This window comes from Pelobates fuscus, chromosome 6 (assembly GCF_036172605.1).
Source record: "Pelobates fuscus isolate aPelFus1 chromosome 6, aPelFus1.pri, whole genome shotgun sequence".
Lineage (NCBI taxonomy): Eukaryota > Metazoa > Chordata > Amphibia > Anura > Pelobatidae > Pelobates > Pelobates fuscus.
Window position 1 is genome coordinate 66,187,831 of NC_086322.1, and position 15,495 is coordinate 66,203,325.

A 15,495-nucleotide genomic window follows, 5' to 3' on the forward strand; every position below is an offset into this window, starting at 1 on the left:
TTTTCTAAAAGTGACCTAACTTATTCCATTATATTTCTCACTGATAACACAATAAAATCTGAAATAAGAAATACAGTCAACTTCAGTCAATTCCATCTCTTTTGATTGACAGCGGATATTTATTTCTGTGTGAGATCTGCACTAAGAATTAGCAAAATGTTTTTTTTTACTATTACAAAAATTTAACTATGCTTAACATTTTTAAAAATATTTTTTTTCTATATTTCTTTGCAGCTTTCACTGTTTTATTTGATGTTGCTCATTTGTATTAGATTTTTTGTTTTGTTTTGTTCTAAGTACATCTATAAGAGCGCAGCCAGGGTTTCTTAATATAAGCATCTCCTTTAGTTAGAATGATGTCACCATACGCACACTTGCATTTATCTGGATGACTATATGTCCGTGATGCAGCAATCTGTAGAGGCACAATATCTACAATGCATTCAAAAAGCTTTGTTTATCGGTGCAGACAATATGTTTCCTGTAACCAAACCACAAGATACATCCATGCATAGGATTTAGGATATTAATTTCTGCACAAGGCAGTGAAGTTCTACATATCCTAAGGGAATATCTTCGACCCTGGACTACACATGTTTGTATCAGACATCTGGCTCCTAGGTGGCTCTAGATGATTATTTTTTTCTGGACACCTGGATGCAGCATCAAAACAAATAACATACCCAACAGCTGTCCCCTATATATGCCAACTAAACTATTGTGTATTTATAACTATCTCCACCACTTGACCCTTCTCAATTCAGGAAAGACCTACATAGAGATAACATTAAGTGGGACAGCAAGACTGTAGCTTCTAAAGGGATGAGGGCAATTCAGTATGAATTAATGTAAGTATTAATTCAACTGTGCTTAAAAAAATGTCTGGTCCTGGACAAAGATCCATTTAAAAAAACTGTGTCCTTGGGAAACATTTGTCTAAAAATGTAAATCTTGATGATAGGGTGCTTATTGCAAAATTTGAATTATATTAGGTCGTATAAACCATACACAATCCAAACACACGACCTTTAACTCCAACTCTAATATCTAACTCTATCCTAAAAGATAATATCAGTAGGATATTAAAAAAATACATGATGGCAAAGCATGTCTTAGGGGAAAATGGGGAAAATAATGCCTTTTATTGTTCAGTAGCAAATGCTGGGATCGCATGGACTCTTGCGTGGATTTCAATTCTACATCAAGGAGCAAACAGAGGTTGACACTTAGGAAGGTCGACACTTAAGAAAAATTTCATACTTCAGGGTTTCTTCCCTTAATGTGTTCACACCTTACTCCTTCCAAAGTATGAAAAAACAAGATATATATATATATATATATATATATATATATATATATATTTGTTTTATTTTTTTGTGAGGAAGATCCACCAAGAAGCTATTGAGCAGCATCAGGATAAACCCATCGTTGATGTAAAGAAAAAGAGAGGAAAAAAAAGCTAAAATGGAACAGGGCTGAATAAAAATCTGATTTTTATAGTAGAGGTAAAATCAATCAACTTTGAACCCCCCCCCAAAAAAAACAAAAACGTAAACCAACCTCTCCCCCCCACAAAGTATTATCAGAGTTTTCAATATTACCTTTGTGAACATGGGTTTTCCATGCTGAGTGACCATAGTGCATTGATCGCAGTCCACTGTGATAGATGAGTTGTGGTAAGCTTCTTTGGCATGCTTGAGAATGTAATACAGGTCCGTAACACCCCCTTCAAAAACTGTACTAAAGTATCGCGGAATGAGAGTCCTTCCGATGGCTGGGGGGTAAGAAAGGAAAGGCAGATAGAAAAAAATACATGGTGAAATTTCAAAGAAAGGAAAATGCTAGTAATTATTTGCAGCATAATAATTTAGTAGATTACTGACAACATTAAATTATAGTTAAATACATATAGATTAGAATCACGCAAAGCATTAGCAATTCAATTAAAAGAAGTAATTACTGAATAAATTGTGGTGCTTACTATTGGAGTGAAACAGTGCATATTGACATCAATATTTTCCCAATAAAATACTCTGCGTGCTATGATGAAATTGAACTTCCAATACAAGGAAATACATATTAACAAAAGATGTAAAGATCAAAATGTAATAAAATTGCTTGACAAAATGCCTAATGTGAGACTAAAATATTGTGACTTGATGTCAATTAAAGAAGAGCCCTGAGCAAAGAAGTGTTGCCATTAGTTTTCTATTTACATCAGTTTTAGTTGATAAACCGTTAGGGTAATTCACAATCAACTTAGGGTATTCCTAGCCTCCATTACCGTTCCTCCCCACACCCACCCCTTCTTACAGGTACTTGGATCTGAGACTTTAAAATTTTGGGGGTATTTTATGGTATTTCTTTGTGAATATATCTAGAATTTTATCTAGATTGCAAGTTACCTATGGGGTCTGTGTGTATTTTTTGTACCATGTTGCATGTTATTTAATAAACGGAGTACTTTTAAGGATCCACCTCGTGGATCCATTACTTCGCCCAGCTGAGGAAGCCGCTGGAGTTTGTGGTGAAACACGTCTTGGGGATTTAGTAAAATCCAAAGTATATATTGGACTAAGTCATAATTGTTCTTATTAACATTTGTTTTTAGTATTGTTAATAAATATAATTTTTATATACAACTTATGGCATGCGGTTCCTGCTGCTATTAAAGAAAGGTGGTATGGTCCTCAACCATACAGTGCACCGAGAGTGAGACAAATTTTAGGCTCTAATTTTGTGAGTATCCAATTGATTGCACAGTTGAAAGTTCAATACTACACTCTCTCTCTTTCTCTAACTCTCTCACTTTGTTTGTCCTTCATTATTCTCCTAATATAGATGTATGTTTTATATGTGTAATGTTATCCTGACCCTAAAAAAGTCCCAGCAGGGGACTGAAACGTTGATCACCTGATCACCCTGGAATTTTAATAAAAGCGAGTTTTACCTGAAGACCGTGAGTGCAGCCCCAACACCTTTTTATTGTATATATTACTATGTATATTTACTAGTGCCTCAGGGACTGGCACCCGGCAAATTCTATTATAGTTGAGCTAGAGTGCAAAGAACGTTCATTCTTTTAATATATGTATTATTAACATTCGATATACTGAGAAGAGTGATCGCATCAAGAAGAGAAGGGTCTCCTACACAGATCCAAGTGCTGCGTTACATCACAGCTAGGTTCCTTAGCTTTAATTTATGTGAGTGTTCCCTTGTCACAAATTTAATAATTATTTTTGGTTTGATTTTAAACTATTGTTTTTTTCATGGTACTAATTCCTTTTTGTCTAAAGAATAACTGTACACCATTGATGTTGATGTATTATTTGTGATTATATCTGTCCATTCAGATAACGATGACTTATTTGGAGGAAGAACAGAGCTGCGGTGAGGAGACTACCCCAGATCTAGAATAAAAGGTAGCTTGCTTGACTTAACCCTCATTTCATTGCAGAAATGGGGGTGACGTCGAAATCTAAACCGATTTAGGAACACTCAATTTAATAAACATATATATATTTTTTAAGTGGAATATTCATTTAATTATTCAACATTGCATTGCTTATTACCATGTTCAATAGGTAGAGCTAAATATTTTTTTTTACTTTAAATTAAAACATTATTATATTTATTTAAATGTGTTTCCTTTTGGTGTAGACTACTGGGCTCTACTTGTTTTTAAAACTGCTATTACACTTTGCTTTATTGCATTCCTGACAGACTCTTCACAGCACCTAATCCTCACTCGATGAATAAGATTATTTAAGGCACTGAAACTACACGGTACGTGCAATTACCACGATTCCACCAATCCAATTCAAATGTCAGCTGAAAAAAACAGCATCTCCACACCAAAACCACTACATTAAAGAAACACTATAGGGTCAGGAACACAAACATGTATTCCTGAACCTATTGTGTCAAAGCCACCATCTAGCCCCCCTGGCCCCTTCTTTTCTCCCTAAATATAGTAAAATATTACTTGTATTCAAGTCTGAAGCTGCTGCCACTGCCCCTGAACTGCTTTTGTCTACTGAAATCATCAGAAGTGGTGGTCTAAACCAACCACAATGCTTCCCTATAGGATTGGCTGAGACTGTCAAGGTGGCAAATCAGGGGCACAGCCAACACAAGTCAAGCACAGCCCTGGCCAATCAGCATCTCCTCATAGAGATGAATTTAATCAATGCATCTCTATGAAGAAAGTTCAGTGTCTGCATGCAGAGGGTGGAGATGCTGAATGACTGTGCTGCAAACTATGCAGCACTGCCCCAGGAAGCACCCCTAGTAGCCATCTGAGGAGTGGACAGATAAGTTATCACTAGCCTGTAATGTAAACACTGCATTTTACTCTGAAAAGACAGTGTTTACAGCAAAAAGCCTAAAGGGAATAATTCTACTCACCAGAACAAATACAATAAGCTATACTTCTTCTGGTGACTATAGTGTCCCTTTAAGATAACGTGGTTTTGGTACTTAGGCTGCCATATTAAGATTACATGTGGGTTTTTTGCTTTTTAAAGTAAGTGCTTGAGAGCATGTACATTGACATACATGCTTATTTTGGTTGTTATAAAGAAGTAAATGTTTTCAATGATTTGAAAAGTGGAAAGGTTGAGCTCTGTAGGAAACAGATACATGACCCATTTCCTTTTTGTATTGTGAGATGAGAAGTAAAGTGCTGGAAGTGAACCATAAATTATAGGTGGTGGAGATAGCTAATGTTAGCATACTGCACAGGTCTGTAAAATGTGGACATACGATTGTAACAGAATGTTATATTTCACCCTTCAGCAACATTCCCAGAAGAAGTCATGCATCCTTTATTTTTAGAGCAGGATTAACAGGGGTTGAATACCCATGGAGTAGGCTCATTGATTACACTCCAGGCCCATTTTTACACTACTTTTCTCTTGCTTTGTGCAGAGGGAATTAAGTACGGAAGTTTAACAAGGATATTGGGAAACAAAACTTGTGTGGACTGGCTGACAATTAAATTAGTTTAACCCCTTAAGGACACATGACGTGTGAGACACGTCATGATTCCCTTTTATTCCAGAAGTTTGGTCCTTAAGGGGTTAAGGTAAAGCTGGTTTTGTTTCGTTCTCTCTAAACTGTGGCATGTTCTCTTTTTTCTACACTCACTACATCCACCTTTTCTCTGTCCCACACTGCATACCAGGAGCCTCTGCATGCTAGTAAGAAGGTAAGGAGAGGAGTGAATAAGTGAGTGCTAAGGGACAGTCTCCAGAGTGTAGAAGAAGCACACGATTAGATGAATTTGTGCCAGGCTTAGGGCGCTGTCTGCAAAGTATGACTTTAGTTGGCCAGGCTGCATGATTGACAGACATACTGACATGCATTCTCACCAGGCTGACCTTCCATTATTCTGTCAGATCCGCCCCCTTTCTGGGTATCTCTGTCGCTTTGTGCAATGCCGTTATGTGATTCGTGTCGACGGCCCAAAGTAATACTTCCTGATATTATTTTTAAACCTTTGTCCCTCTAATTTAAAACTATGTCCTCTTGTTGTGGTAGTTTTTCTTCTTTTCAATATAGTCTCCTCCTTTACTGTGTTGATTCCCTTTATGTATTTAAATGTTTCTATCATATCCCCCCGTCCCGTCTATCCTCCAAGCTATACATGTTAAGATCCTTTAACCTTTCCTGGTAAGTTTTATCCTGCAATCCATGAACCAGTTTAGTAGCCCTTCTCTGAACTCTCTCTAAAGTATCAATATCCTTCTGGAGATACAGTCTCCAGTACTGCGTACAGTGAGGAAAAAAAGTATTTAATCCCCTACTGGTTTTGAACTTTTGCCCACTGACAAAGAAATTAACAGTCTACAATTTTAATGGTAGGTGTATTTTAACAATGAGAGAGAGAATAACAAAAAAAAAATCCAGACAAACGCACGTTAAAAAAGTTATAAATTGATTTACATGTCAATGAGTGAAATACGTGTTTGATCTCCTATCAATCGACAATATTTCTGGCTCCTAGGTGTCTTTTATTTGGGTAACGAGCTGAGATTAGGAGCACTCTCTTAAATGGAGTGCTCCTAATCTCAGCTCATTACCTGTATAAAAGATACCTGTCCACAGAAGCAATCAATCAATTAAATGCCAAACTGTCCACCATGGCCAAGACTAAAGAGCTGTCCAAGGATGTCAGGGACAAGATAGTAGACCTACACATGTCTGGAATGGTTACAAGACCATCACCAAGCAGCTTGATGAGAAGGTGACAACAGTTGGTGTGATTATTCGTAAATGGAAGAAACACAAAATAACTGTCAGTCTCCTTCAGTCTGGTGCTCCATGCAAGATCTCAACTCGTGGAGTTTCAATGATCATGAGAACGGTGAGGAATCAGCCTAGAACTACATGGGAGGATATTGTTAATGATCTCAAAGCAGCTGAGACCATAGTCACCAAGAAAACAATTGGTAACACACTACACTGTGAAGGACTGAAATCCTGCAGTGCCTGCAAGGTCCCCCTGCTCAAGAAAGCACATGTACAGGCCCATCTGAAGTTTGCCAATGAACATCTGAATGATTCAGAGGAGAACTGGGTGAAATTGTTGTGATCAGATGAGGCCAAAATCAAGCCTTTTGGCATCAACTCAACTCGCCGTGTTTGGAGGAGGACAAATGCTGCCTATGATCCCAAGAACACCATCCCCCACCGTCAAACATGGAGGTGGAAACATTATGCTTTGGGGGTGTTTTTCTGCTAAGGGGACTGGACAACTGCACCGCATCAAAGGGACGATGGACGGGGCCATGTACCGTCAAATCTTGGGTTAGAACCTCTTTGCCTCAGCCAGGGCATTGAAAATGGGTCGTGGATGGGTATTCCAGCATAATGACCCAAAACACACAGCCAAGGCAACAAAGGAGTGGCTCAAGAAGAAACACATTAAGGTCCTGGAGTGGCCTAGTCAGTCTCCAGATCATAATCCCATAAAAAAATCGGTGGAGCTGAAGGTTTGAGTTGCCAAACGTCAGCCTCAAAACCTTAATAACTTGGAGAGGATCTGCAAAGAGGAGTGAGACAAAATCCCTCCTGAGATGTGTGCAAACCTGGTGACCAACTACAAGAAATGTCTGACCTCTGTGATTGCCAAAAAGGGTTTTGCCACCAAGTACTAAGTCAAAGGGGTCAAATACTTATTTCACTCATTGACATGCAAATCAATTTATAAAACTTTTTTTTTATTCTGCCTCTCACTGTTACAATACACCTACCATTACAATTATATACTGATCATTTCTTTGTCAGTGGGCAGACGTTCAAAATCAGCAGGGGATCAAAAACTTTCCCCTAACTGTACAATACTCCAAGTGAGGTCTCACCAGTGTTCTGTATAATGGCATGAACACTTCCCTCTTTCTACTGCTAATACCTCTCCCTACACAACCAAGCATTCTACTAGCATTTCCTGCTATCTGTCACTGTCTGCCTACCTTTAAGTCATCTGAAATAATCACCCCTAAATCCCTTTCCTCAGATGTGTTTACATGAAGAGCCAGTTTGCTTCCATTCTGCCAAAATATATCCCTAAAATTCAGAATGCTGACACCCAAGATAAATGGTTCCTTAAAATGATAATAGATAATAATCTGCAGGAACTCTGTTTGTAAATAGTTAATTGCGCGTCTAGCTTAATTGTCAGGTTTACCCTGTGCCATTGGCCACTACAGAAAACATTTAAAAAATGCCAGAGATTGCATGCCTTGGACAATCACTAGGGTTGGATGACTAAACACACCTGCTCCACGATTCTGACTGTAAACGTGAGAGGCTCCAATCCTGCTTGCTATAAATAAAAAATATATATCCATACACTTTACATCAATAGCAATTTCATGGCTGAGTACATTAAATGACAGCAAACAGACACATTTCACATTAAAGTTAACCTCTCATGACTAGCACAACTTCTAATTTCTGCATTAAGACTAATGGGCCTGGTACTGATGATTATAATGGTACTAATTATAGAATATTATAGACAGCAAAGAGTAAAATGCTGCAGCAGCACTCTCTGCAAGGTCTTAGGGCCCATAGTACAGAGAGAATGAGTCTAATGATGTCCTCGTGCTGTGCTGTGCTGGCTAAGGTCCGTTCCCTGGTGTTGCAGAATACCAGAGAACAAAATTATGACAGTGGAACTGGTGCCGAAATTGAGACAATAGGACAGCTGGGCGGTAAGGGGCAGATAGTATGCAACTTGGACAGAGAAAAAGTGGGGTGTGAAGTGACTGTAGCAGAAAGGGGACACAGCACATTGTCACCTGCTGGCAGGAGAATGTTGGGCTGTGAGAGAGAAGAAGCATTTGCATAGTGCAAAAGGTCAACTTTTTGTTATTTTAAGGTCAGCTAGTCCACACTAGATATGTTCCCCTGCTGCTCTCTTAAGTCCACACACAACTACTCTCTGCACATTATGGGGCAAGAGCATTAGGGGAGTAAAATATATATTTTCTCCTTTTTAGTTAGGATCTTTGGTGCTATTTCATAGTTATGAGTCTGGTTAATCCAACCCTAAAGATTTTGTCCATTCAATTTCATGTACAGTATATATCAGACCTCTCAACAGTCCCAATTTTGCAGGTCAGTCCCGATTTCGGTGTCCTGTCCAACCATCCTGATTCAGTTTTCTGGTGTCAGCACAGTGCAAGTGCCTCATTAGATGCTCTACTGCTGTGACTGAGCACTAGGACTACACAAAGAGCTCTTCAGCAGCTGCATAGTCCTGTATGACTGTCAGTCAGCCTGGCATATTTGATGACACCCAGCCCCTTTTCTGGGCGAACTGTCCATAATGGGCACTGCCAGTCATGCAAGTTGCATCACTGGTGACATACTACTCAGGGCCTGCCCACCCATCCCATCACTGGTGATATACTCCTCAGGGCCTGCCCACTCACCCCATGCCGACAGCCACTAGAGGTGAACTTAACCTTGCAATGTATATAAACTTTGCCGTTTCTCGAAAATTGCAATGTCTTACTATGCAGGCTTAAGGGGACAGGGACACTGCACCCAGACCCCGTAATTGAGATGAACTAGTCTGGGTGACTATAGTGTTCCTTTAAGCCTTAAGGGCTTTCTATGCCGTCCTTCTTAGAGAGGCTCTAAACGCCGGAGGGCAGCATAGAACGTCCCCGCCGTCCAGGGTACTTACCAGGTCCATGCCGATCCCACACAGTCGTGTTTTTGGGGTCTGCCTGAGAGCTCAGACAGCCTCCCTCTGCACGATCCGGTCCTCCCGGGCCATGTGATCATGGGGTCCTCGCGATCACATGGCCGGAATAGCCGGTTCATGCAGTGCCCGCAGGGGGACTGCCTGAGCTCTCAGGCTGTTCCCCTCATGCCTGCAATTTTTTTTTTAACGTTAATAAAAGATGTTAAAAAGTTTACTAAAGTAAATAAAAGTACTTAGATCATATATATATATATATATATATATACATATATATATATATATATATATGATCTAAGTACTTTATATATATATGATCTAAGTACTTTTATATGCACATATTCATACATCGCCCATCAAACATGCAGCTGTAACCCCAATTCTTAAGAAGTCCAACCTTGACCCTAACTCCCCGTCCAACTACCGTCCTATCTCACTACTGCCTTTTGCTTCCAAGATCCTTGAGAGAGTTGTGTATGCGAGATTGACAGATTTCCTCAAGTTCAACTCTCTGCTAGACCCGCTTCAGTCTGGTTTCCGCACTAAGTACAATACTCTAAGTACTCTATTCATCCTCCGCAGTATCGGTCTACAAGATATTGCTCTCTCCTGGTGCTCCTCCTACCTCTCCCAGCGCTCTTTCAGTGTTTCTTTCTCTGGTTCTGCTTCTTCTCCCCAACTCCTTTCTGTTGATGTCCCCCAAGGTTCAGTCCTTGTTCTTCTACTATTTTCTATCTATACTGCCTCCCTTGGTAAGCTCCTTTGGCTTCCAATATAATTTCTAAGCGGATGACACGCAAATCTATCTGTCCTCTCCTGATCTCTCCCCGTCCCTCTTGACTAGTGTCTCTGACTGCCTCTCTGCTATTTCTAACTGGATGGCTGCCCACTTCCTTAAACTCAACTTGACCAAAACTGAAATTCTGTTTTTTCCTCCCTCAAGTGTTGCTACTCTCCCTCCAAGTCAATGGTGCTACCATGAGCTCCACCATGCAGGCTCGCTGCCTAGGTGTTCTCTTTGACTCCAACCTCATGTTCAGTCTATCGCCAAATCCTGCCGCTTCCATCTCAAAAACATTGCGCGCATCTGACCCTACTTAACGCCAGATGTGACTAAGGTGCTGGTCCATTCCACAGTCCTTTCTCGCCTTGACTACAGTAATCCGCTTCTCAGTGGTCTTACATGCTCCCAACTTGCGCCGTTACAGTCCATAATGAATGCGGCGGCGAGACTCCTCAATCAATTAAACTGTTAATAACTCCCGACTGATTGTTCTCTTGCAACTGTCATTAGTCTAATACTATCCTTACCTTTTGTGTCACTATACCCCACTCCCTCTAGCATGTAAGCTCATTGAGCAGGGCCCTCAACCCTTCTGTTCCTGTGTGTCCAACGTGTCTGGTTACAACTACATGTTTGTTCGTCCATCCACTGTAAAGCATTGCGGAATTTATAGCATAATAATAATAATAATAATAATAATCATAATAATAAATATAAACCATTATTCTAAGTGTATTTTAATATTAATATACAGTGTCTTGCAAAAGTATTCACCCCCTTGACGTTTTACTTATTTTGTTACATTACAGCCTTAAGTTCAATGTTTTATTAATCTGAATTTTATGTGATGGATCAGAACACAATAGTCTAAGTTGGTGAAGTGAAATAAGAAAAATATATACATAAAACTATTTTTTAGAAATAGAAAACAGAAACTTGGCATGTGCGTATGTATTCACCCCGTTTGTTATGAAGCCCATAAAAAGCTCTGGTGCAACTAATTACCTTCAGAAGTCACATAATTAGTGAAATGATGTCCATCTGTGTACAATCTAAGTGTCACATGATCTGTCGTTACATTTACACACCTTTTAAAGGCCCCAGAGGATGCAACAACTAAGCAAGAGGTACCACTAACCAAACACTGCCATGAAGACCAAGGAACTCTCAAACAAGTAAGGGACAATGTTGCTGAGAAGTACAAGTCAGGGTTAGGTTATAAAAAATATCCAAATCTTTAAATGATCCCTAGGAGCACCATCAAAACTATCATAACCAAATGGAAAGAACATGGCACATCAGCAAACCTGCCAAGAGACGGCCGCCCAATAAAACTCATGTACCGGGCAAGGAGGACATTAATCAGAGAGGCAGCACAGAGACCTAAGGTAACCCAAGAGGAGCTGCAGAGTTCCACAGCAGAGACTGGAGCATCTGTACATAGGAAGACAATAAGCCATACGCGCCATAGAGTTGGGCTTTATGGCAGAGTGGCTAGAAGAAAGCCATGACGTTTTGAGTTTGCGAAAAAGCATGTGGGAGACTCCCAAAATGTATGGAGGAAGGTGCTCTGGTCTGAGGAAACTAAAATTGATCTTTTCGGCCATCAAAGAAAACGATATGGCTGGCGCAAATCCAACACATCACATCACCCAGAGAACACCATCCCCACAGTGAAACATGGTGGTGGCAGCATCATGCTGTGGGGATGTTTTTCAGCAGCAGGGACTGGGAAACTCATCAGAGTTGAGGGAAAGATGGATGGACGCTAAATACAGGGATATTCTTGAGCAAAACCTGTACCAATCTGTGCATGATTTGAGGCTAGGACGGAGGTTCACCTTCCAGCAGGACAATGACCGCAAGCACACTGCTAAAGCAACACTTGAGTGGTTTAAGGGGAAACATGTAAATGTGTTGGAATGGCCTAGTCAAAGCCCAGACCTCAATCCAATAGAAAATCTGTGGTCAGACTTAAAGATTGCTGTTCACAAGTGCAAACCATCCAACTTGAAGGAGCTGGAGCAGTTTTGCAAGGAGGAATGCGCAAAAATCCCAGTGGTAAGGTGTGGCAAGCTCATAGAGACTTATCCAAAGCGACTTGGTGCTGTGATTGCCGCAAAAGGTGGCTCTACAAAATATTGGCTTCAGGGAGGTGAATAGTTATGCACATTGACTTTTTCAGTTATTTTGTCCTATTTGTTGTTTGCTTCACAATAAAAAAAACGGCTGAACAGACATATAAAAAAATTCCAAGTTTTGTTTACGTTTTGTTTTGATCACAACTTGTACAACTCAAAATAAATACAAAGTCCTGCTGTGTGATTTAGAATCCACCAACACACTCTAACACCTGTGTGTTCACTTCTCTATACACACAAAAAAGAAGTTATACATACATACAAAGAAGGTGGAGTGAGGTTGGTGTTCACATGTGGTATCACTGTAAGGGACAAGAAAACATATGGCCAAAGCCTAGTGCAATTCAGTTGGTTCTGATTTAGTAAACAGATAAATAACTCTAGAATGTTGCACTCACAAATATGGAGCCTATATGCAAGGCTCACCACATGGACAGGTGGGGAAGTTAGAAGGGACCCCACTCCCTTTGTGATGCTATAGAAGCTTCCTTCTTGACACCAATAAGTTCACTGGGCGTAATTTCCAAGATCAGGAAATACTTTATTGGTACAAAAAAGTATAAAACAAAAAACGTATTAGAAGTGGTATATTGAATAAAGTCCATGTTAAAATACTTGCAAGATGTGTTTCACCTGTTAAAAAGGCTTCTTCAGTTGCTGCTTGTTCTTCTCTCTTATCCGATCGATTTATATATCCTTCTGCTTAATTGCTGACTGCTATCATCTGTTCCCAGTGGTGTATTCTGGTTTTGTGCTGCCCTAGGCAGGACAAAACTCAGGCGCCCCCTCCCCCCCCGCGCCACCCTCACCCAACCCTTCCCCCCGCCCCGCCTTCGAAATACACACACACACACATTTACTGACAGATACGCATACACTAGCTAACAAAAACACACACTCACTAACAGACACACACACTCACAGGCAAACACACTCACACTTACAGACACACACTCACACTAACAGGCAAACACACACACAGTCAGACACACACACACACACTGACACACACTAACAGACACACACACACACACACACACTAGCAGACACACACTCACTAGCAGACACACACTCACTAACAGACACACACACTCACACTAACAGGCACACGCACTCACACTAACAGACACACGCACTCACACTAACAGGCAAACACACACACAGTCAGAGACACACAGTCAGACACACACACACACACACATTAACAGACACACACATTAACAGTCACACACTAACAGACACACACTAACAGACACACACTAGCAGACACACTAACAGACACACTAACAGACATACACTAACAGACACACTCACTCACTAGCAGACACACACACACACACTCACTAACAGACACACACACTCACACTAACAGGCAAACACACACACAGTCAGACACACACACACACACTAACAGACACACACATTAACAGACACACACACACACACTAACAGACACACACTAACAGACACACACTCACTGACACACACACACTAACATACACACTCACTCACTAGCAGACACACACACACACACACACACATTAACAGACACACACACACACTAACAGACACACACACTAACAGACACACTAACAGACACACTCACTCACTAGCAGACACACACGCACACACTAACACATTTTTTTAAAATTTTATTTAACCTCCCCCCCCAGCCTCCTTACCTTTGGGAATGCTGGGGTGGGGGGTTCTCTTTCTCCCTGGTGGAGCTGAGCAGACAGCTCAGAGGAAGAGCTCCCTCGCCAGCCGCCCGCCCGCCCAGCAGACAGCCCAGCATGTCAGTTAGCCGCAAGGCTAACAAGGCATTTGCCCTGGGCATTTGGGGGCGGCGTTTTTTTGCCGCCCCTGGAAAATGCCGCCCAAGGCAAATGCCTTGTTTGCCTCGTGGCTAAAACGTCCCTGTCTGTTCCTGTTGATTACTTCCGTCTTTTTTTCAGTGACGCGGTACCCAGCGTCTCTTCTTGATGACGTTATCACAGTCCTTCCGTATTTGGAACGCATACTTGCATTCCACAGTTTCGCTAAACTTTATTATCCATTGTACAACCATTGCATGTTATATGAGCATATGAAGAGAAAGGAACATTGTCACGTGAATCCTTTTGTTCATTAACATATAAATATGAAATGTGTTGTTTAAAAAAGAGAGTAGTAATACAAAACATATACATATGAAATGTATACTGTGCCCAGAATCACAGTGTGACAAGTATTCATTGGGTATATACTAAAATAGAAAAACAAATAGGCAAAATTATTTTGAAAAAATATATAAAATTGTCTGTGGCTAGATTAATACAATAGCCAAATGTAGATTCTTAAAATCCTTAAAACCAGATGAGAGATCTAAAAAGAGAATCTTAAAACCTAAAACCCTCTGAATCCGAATCTTAATTTTTCATGAATAAAATCATAAAATCATAAAAAGTGGCAAAGTTCAAAATCTGAATTTAGACCATATGGTATGAGAGTGTTGAAATTAAAAATATATTTCATCTCTTCGTTACCCAATTTGTTAATAAAATTCCCTCCTCTCCAATCTTTTTGTACAACTTTTAGGACGCAGAAAAAAAGGTCTTTGGGGTTTTGATTGTGGGTTGTTTTAAAATGCCGAGAGACATAATGTGTGTCAAGGCCCTTTTTAATGTTTCGGATAGGTTCCGCAATTCTGATATTTAGTGGGAGAATTGTTCTACCTATATATAATGGGTTGCATGGGCATTTTAAGGCGTAAATAACGCCTTTTGAGTAGCAGGTTGCATGGTCTTTATTGGTGTATTCTCTTCCTATGATGTGACTTATATTAGTCAGATGCCTTTTATGGCTATTGGTTGTGCTGCCTTCCGTGCAGGACAACCAATAGCCATAAAAGGCATCTGACTAATACACAGCCCACTTTCATAGGGAACATACACAAACACAATACCACAAACTACTCATGAACGTATACTTTACAATATACCAGCTCACATATGCACAAGTACAATGCTACAAAGCAACTGCAGTACCCATAAATAACACAAGCAAAGTACGGCAACATACACACATCAAATTCAAACAGAGGGTTGGCATGCCAAGAGACTTCAAAATCTTATTTTGTCACAGCACTACTGAAAGGTTGCCTACCCGTGGCCTATAGTCAAGTCGGAAATCTGTAATTCAATTTCTGAGCCACTGTAGCTTTTATTGGGAAAAAAAAAAAATCATCATTATCTTTTAACCTAGACTTATTTCTGTTTTTTAAGAAATACTGTGACTGGGCAAATATATTTAATATTACAGGAGTTGTGCAATCATTTTGGCATTGTTAGCCGTGGAGTAAAAATGTATCG

General features: G+C 40.2%; 1 protein-coding gene across 3 annotated transcripts in view; it reads right to left on the minus strand.

The window, feature by feature from the left end:
* Window positions 1-15,495, minus strand: part of LDB2 (LIM domain binding 2) — a 323,746-nt gene that overhangs the window by 75,544 nt on the left and 232,707 nt on the right. For all 3 annotated transcript variants that reach the window (XM_063457808.1, XM_063457807.1, XM_063457809.1), the window contains exon 3: window positions 1,602-1,774. In XM_063457808.1, coding sequence (XP_063313878.1) covers window positions 1,602-1,774 — 173 coding nt within the window. The remainder of the gene's footprint in view (window positions 1-1,601; window positions 1,775-15,495) is intronic.